At 43.3% G+C, this 5,552-nt stretch overlaps 1 protein-coding gene across 2 annotated transcripts in view; it reads right to left on the bottom strand.

Moving 5' to 3' along the window:
* LOC112072076 (AT-rich interactive domain-containing protein 3A-like) overlaps nt 1–3,403 on the bottom strand; it is a 27,029-nt gene extending 23,626 nt beyond the window's left edge. For both annotated transcript variants that reach the window (XM_024139492.2, XM_024139491.2), the window contains exons 1-2: nt 3,246–3,403; nt 328–572 (exon numbers count right to left, since the gene is read on the bottom strand). In XM_024139492.2, coding sequence (XP_023995260.1) covers nt 328–568 — 241 coding nt within the window. In that variant the 5' untranslated portion in view covers nt 569–572; nt 3,246–3,403. The remainder of the gene's footprint in view (nt 1–327; nt 573–3,245) is intronic.
* Nucleotides 3,404–5,552: the final 2,149 nt, after the last annotated feature.

Genomic DNA, 5,552 nt, shown 5'->3' with positions numbered 1-5,552 from the left:
GGTGTGGCAGCACTATGAGGTAAAATAAAGAACTGAATGGTGTGGCAGCACTATGAGGTAAAATAAATAAGTAGAAATGGTGTGGTTTTGAGTGGARGGGGGTCAGGCTGAATGAGTCCCAGACAAACCGCCACATTTCTTTTTCATACTATTTCATTTCATATTTAAAATGGCTGCTCAGTGAGCCTGGAGTGAACCAACCACATCCATACCAAGCAACTACATCTCATTTTAATTGATGGATCTTTACCTCTACCACAGCAGCAGCATAGCAGGCTCTTCTTGTCACATGACAGGAAGCAGGAAGTAAAGTACTCTGTGTCTCACCTTTCTTGATGTTGTGTCCCTGGGTCAGGTGTACTCCGTTGTAGGKGGACATGGCCAGATGAGACATGCTCATCTTGGGGGAGGAGAGGACGGAGGGAGTCCCCGCTGGAGAGTAGTTAAAGAGGGCCGACCCGTAGCTCTGACGACGCCCCTCGCGGCGGTTACTGTCGATAGCTGCCTGGAGCTCTCCGGGGGAGCTCAGACCCCTCTTTTCACATTCGTAAGGGTAGAGGTACTTCATATACCTGTAGGAAGGGAACAGGAACAGCATGAGGAGGACATTTCACAACATTTCACTGCAAGAGAATGCAATAATGCTTGTGTCATCTTGGCTGTTAACAAGGTTACATTATGTCATGTATTACAGATGGTGACTGTTAAACAAGGTTACATTATGTCATGTATTACAGATGGTGACTGTTAAACAAGGTTACATTATGTCATGTATTACAGATGGTGACTGTTAACAAGGTTACATTATGTCATGTATTACAGATGGTGACTGTTAACAGCCAACCTGTACAAAATGTAGTGTTAAGTGTTAATAATAGTAAACAACATCATAGCTGTACATTTATATGAAACTGTTTATAACAACAGTGGTTGTATTACTTTTGTGACTGTTCTTAAACAGTATGGAGCTCAGACCCTTCGTTCTACATTGGTAGGGGGAGAGGTACTTCATATACCTGGAAACAGTGTAACCTCTCTGCTGTGATAAGGACTAGACAGAGTGAAGGGTTGATGGGTAACCTCTCTGCTGTTCTTCTCTCCACTGTGATCAGGACTAGACACATGAATCCCCCTCTACTCCAACACTCACATATCTAACACATTAAATGTATGTTTTAAGCGGTTCCAACACACAAGTTGTTTTAGTACTCTGCAAGGCTACTGGTTCTGCTTCACTACTGTAGGAGCTAAACGGAATAAGTGTAATTCAAATAAGCCGAGAATACGACAGTATTCTCCAGTTCATCAACACATCAGAGTCTATCTCCCAGTATAAATCACCATCAGGTATCTACCAGTGGATCACGCCAGGTATCTCACAGTTAATCACCGCAGTAATCTCCAATTTCAGCCATCAGGTTATCTCCAGCTTATCTACCGATCAAGTTATCTCCAGTTATCACCGTCAGGTTACTTCAGTTGCAGGTTATCCAGTTATCATCAGGATCAGTTATCAGAGTTATCATCCAGTTTCACATCGGTTAAACTCTTACACTGGAGGTATTCCAGGTCACCCTGTTTCATTATCAACCGCTGGTGTTATCTTCAGTTATCACCGGCAGGTTATTTCCTTGTTATCACCGCAGGTGGTATTCTCAGTTATCACACATCAGGTTATCTCGGCAAGTTATCACCGCTGGGGTTATTCCAGCTTCCCCATCAAGGTTCATCTCCAGTATATCACCGCTGGGTTATCTTCAAGTTCATACGCGGGTTAACATCCAGTTAATCACCGTGGTTATCTCCTGTTAATCACCGTGGGTTAATCTCCATATCACCATCAGTGTTTATCTCCAGTTATACCATCAGGTTTCTCCAGTTATCACGGCTGTTATTCCAGTTATCACAGGCAGGTTATCTCACAGTTTATCACATCAAGTCATCTCCAGATATCCACCGGAGGTTATCTCCAGTTATCACCGACGGGTTATCTCCCAGATTGATCTTCATATCAGCGTTATCGTCCATTATGCACCATCAGGTAATCTTCCATTATCCACCAGCAGTGTCACTGCACTGTGTTAATGTAAGGTGTACCCGTACAGAGCTCACTCACTGTGTTAATGTAAGGTGTACCCGTACAGAGCTTCACTCACTGTGTTAATGTAAGGTAGTACCGTACAGAGCTTCTCACTGTGTTAATGTAAGGTGTACCCGTACAGAGCTTCACTCACTGTGTTAATGTAAGGTGTACCCGTACAGAGCTTCACTCACTGTGTTAATGTAAGGTGTACCCGTACGAGCTTCTCACTGTGTTAATGTAAGGTGTACCCGTACAGAGCTTCACTCACTGTGTTAATGTAAGGTGTACCCGTACAGAGCTCACTCACTGTGTTAATGTAAGGTGTACCCGTACAGAGCTTCACTCACTGTGTTAATGTAAGAGTGTACCCGTACAGAGCTTCACTCACTGTGTTAATGTAAGGTGTACCCGTACAGAGCTCACTCACTGTGTTAATGTAAGGTGTACCCGTACAGAGCTTACATCACTGTGTTAATGTAAGGTGTACCCGTACAGAGCTTCACTCACTGTGTTAATGTAAGGTGTACCCGTACAGACTTCTCCACTGTGTTAATGTAAGGTGTACCGTACAGAGCTTCACTCACTGTGTTAATGTAAATGTACCCGTACAGAGCTTCACTCACTGTGTTAATGTAAGGTGTACCGTACAGAGCTTCACTCAGTGTTAATGTAAGTGTACCCGTACAGAGCCACTCACTGTGTTAATGTAAGGTGTACCCGTACAGAGCTCACTCACTGTGTTAATGTAAGTGTACCCGTACAGAGCTTCACACTGTGTATAGTAAGGTGTACCGTACAGAGCTTCACTCACTGTGTTAATGTAAGGTGTACCCGTACAGAGCTTCACTCACTGTGTTAATGTAAGGTGTACACCGTACAGAGCTTCACACTGTGTTAATGGAGTTACCCGTAAGAGCTTCACTCACTGTGTTAATGTAAGGTGTACCCGTACAGAGCTTCACTCACTGTGTTAATGTAAGGTGTACCCGTACAGAGCTCAACTCACCTGTGTTAATGTAAGGGTACCGTACAGAGCTTCACTCACTGTGTTAATGTAAGGTGTACCCGTACAGACTTCACTCACTTGTGTAATGTAAGGTGTACCCGTACAGAGCTCACACATGTGTTAATGTAAGGTGTACCCGTACAGGGCTTCACTCACTGTGTCGCAGGTGGGAACGCTGCGCTGGTGATGGAGGTAGGGAGGTTGAGGCCTTTGGTGATCTCACGCCATATTTTCTATTGATGACTTCCACTAAGCCGCCTTTTTCTGTGACCAGCTTGTAGAGCGTGTACAGATCCAAACCTGCTTGGCCATGATAGGAATACGATTCACTGGAGCTCCTGTCGAAAAAACACAATATCCACAATCAATGCTATTAACTTCAGTCATCGATAAGAGAGGGTTTCCTCGCCAGCTGTGGCTTATAAGCCAGCAAACAGCTGACGGCTGGGTTAACAAGACATAATGACTTTTTGAAATTCTTTTGATACAGTATTTTTTATTAAAGAGGGAATCTGTGTTTGCTATTTTTGGACTTCATGACACATGTACAGTATGCACTTTTTGATTTTGAAGAATATAACTTTTAAAWGCATGAAAACTCWAAATATAAGCTTGTTTTTACGCCATTGTTTATAAACAAAGTAAATGTAAACACACTGTATAGCTTTAAAACATGGTTAAATGTGACAGGCAACATTTTTTATTTATTTTTTTTTTTTAACCTTTCTTTAAACAACAACGTCAGACGACATTTTGTATTTTTTGACACAACACTAAGAGAGACGTGGCCATATAATTAGGAATTATAATACTAGAACTGGGATGCACCTTATGAAGGGATAAAGGTCAGAGAGTTGGTCATTCATGCAAAAGCTGTGATAAGATATTGTGTAAAATAATGCATTTGAAGAATGTATCTACAACTGTATGTTTGTTAGCTAGCAAGCCAGTTTTAGAGTAACAATTCCATACATTTTTCGAATGAATTGTCAATATGCCAATATTACACCTGGCAACCGTGTCAGCTTGCACTTTGCCCGGCCCGCCACAGGAGTCGCTAGTGCGCGATGGGACAAGGACATCCCTGCCGGCCAAACCCTCCCCTAAACTGGACGCCGCTGGGCCAAGCACTCAGTGTCATTGACCACCAAATGTTGCTAAATTTAGATAGCCAGCCACCTAATATAACTTGTTTTCTCAAAATGTATGTTAGCTAGTTAACCATGTTATTAATTCAACTCCCATCTGCTGTCAACATCAGGATATGATTTGAGAGCACTCGTTAGCTCCAAAAGTGGTTAGCATAGCATTGACTGTGAATTCAGAGTCAATCAGTGGCTAGCTACACTACAAATATAATTGTACCAGATTCCTGTGAAGTAATTGTAATGACAGTCCACTCATACGCTTAATATTGTATAGTTAAGAACACAATCAGAATTCTATTTCACGGTTTACATTTGATCCAGCTATTGGGGTCAGGAAATAATCCGGTGCTTGGATTTTGAAGTAGTTTTAACTTTTCACTTGCGCTGCACAGGCTTCTGACTAGAGCGAGAACCAAAGTTGGTGGATAAATGAGATAGTTTACCTCAGGCCCTTTACCGTTGAAAAAAAAATACTCAAGGTTCCTGTCTGTGTAAGTGCGTCGTTTCCTCACTAAAAGGTGCTTTTCCCACGGTTCCTCCATAACATCTGGAATGCTAACGTCAGCGAGGGGAACAGCTGGCTCTGGTCTACTTGTCCCGTCCCGCTTGCCCCACCCGCCCCGCCCCAACTAGAAAAAATTTGAAGACTAGGTACTGGAAGACGTGGAAGTACTGGGAACATGGTACTGCGAGACACTGACGGTACATGGAAGACTGAGTACTGGAACTAGAAAACTGGAGACTGAAAAAGGAGAACTGAGGATACAGGCGCAGCACAAGCAATATATCACTGTCATGTGTCTGTCTGTTTTATTGAGGATAAAGGTCCTGTAATAACACAGTAACCAGCATGGACATGTTCAGCTCTCCACCCCATGACTCTTCAAAGTCCCAGTATAACACAGTAACCAGAATGGACATGTCAGCTGACTCTCCACCCCATGACTCACTCAAGCCCAGTTAATAACACAGTAACACCAGAGGACATGTCAGCTGGACCTTCTCCACCCCAGACTCCTTCAAAGGTCCCTAGTAAAACACATAACCAGATGGACATGTCAGCTGGACCTCTCACCCCATGACTCCTTCAAGGTCCAGTAATAACACAGTAACCAGATGGACATGTCAGCTGGACCTCTCACCCATGATTCCTCAAGTCCAGTAATACACAGTAACCAGATGGACATGTCAGCTGGACCTCTCCACCCCATACTCCTTCAAGGTCTCAGTAATAACACAGTAACCAGATGGACATGTCAGCTGGACCTCTCACCCATGACTCCTTCAAGGCCCTAGTAATAACACAGTAACCAGA

This window comes from Salvelinus sp. IW2-2015, unplaced genomic scaffold (assembly GCF_002910315.2).
Source record: "Salvelinus sp. IW2-2015 unplaced genomic scaffold, ASM291031v2 Un_scaffold1816, whole genome shotgun sequence".
Lineage (NCBI taxonomy): Eukaryota > Metazoa > Chordata > Actinopteri > Salmoniformes > Salmonidae > Salvelinus > Salvelinus sp. IW2-2015.
Note: the sequence above shows the minus strand (reverse complement) of the source record. Positions and strands in the feature narration are given on the sequence as shown.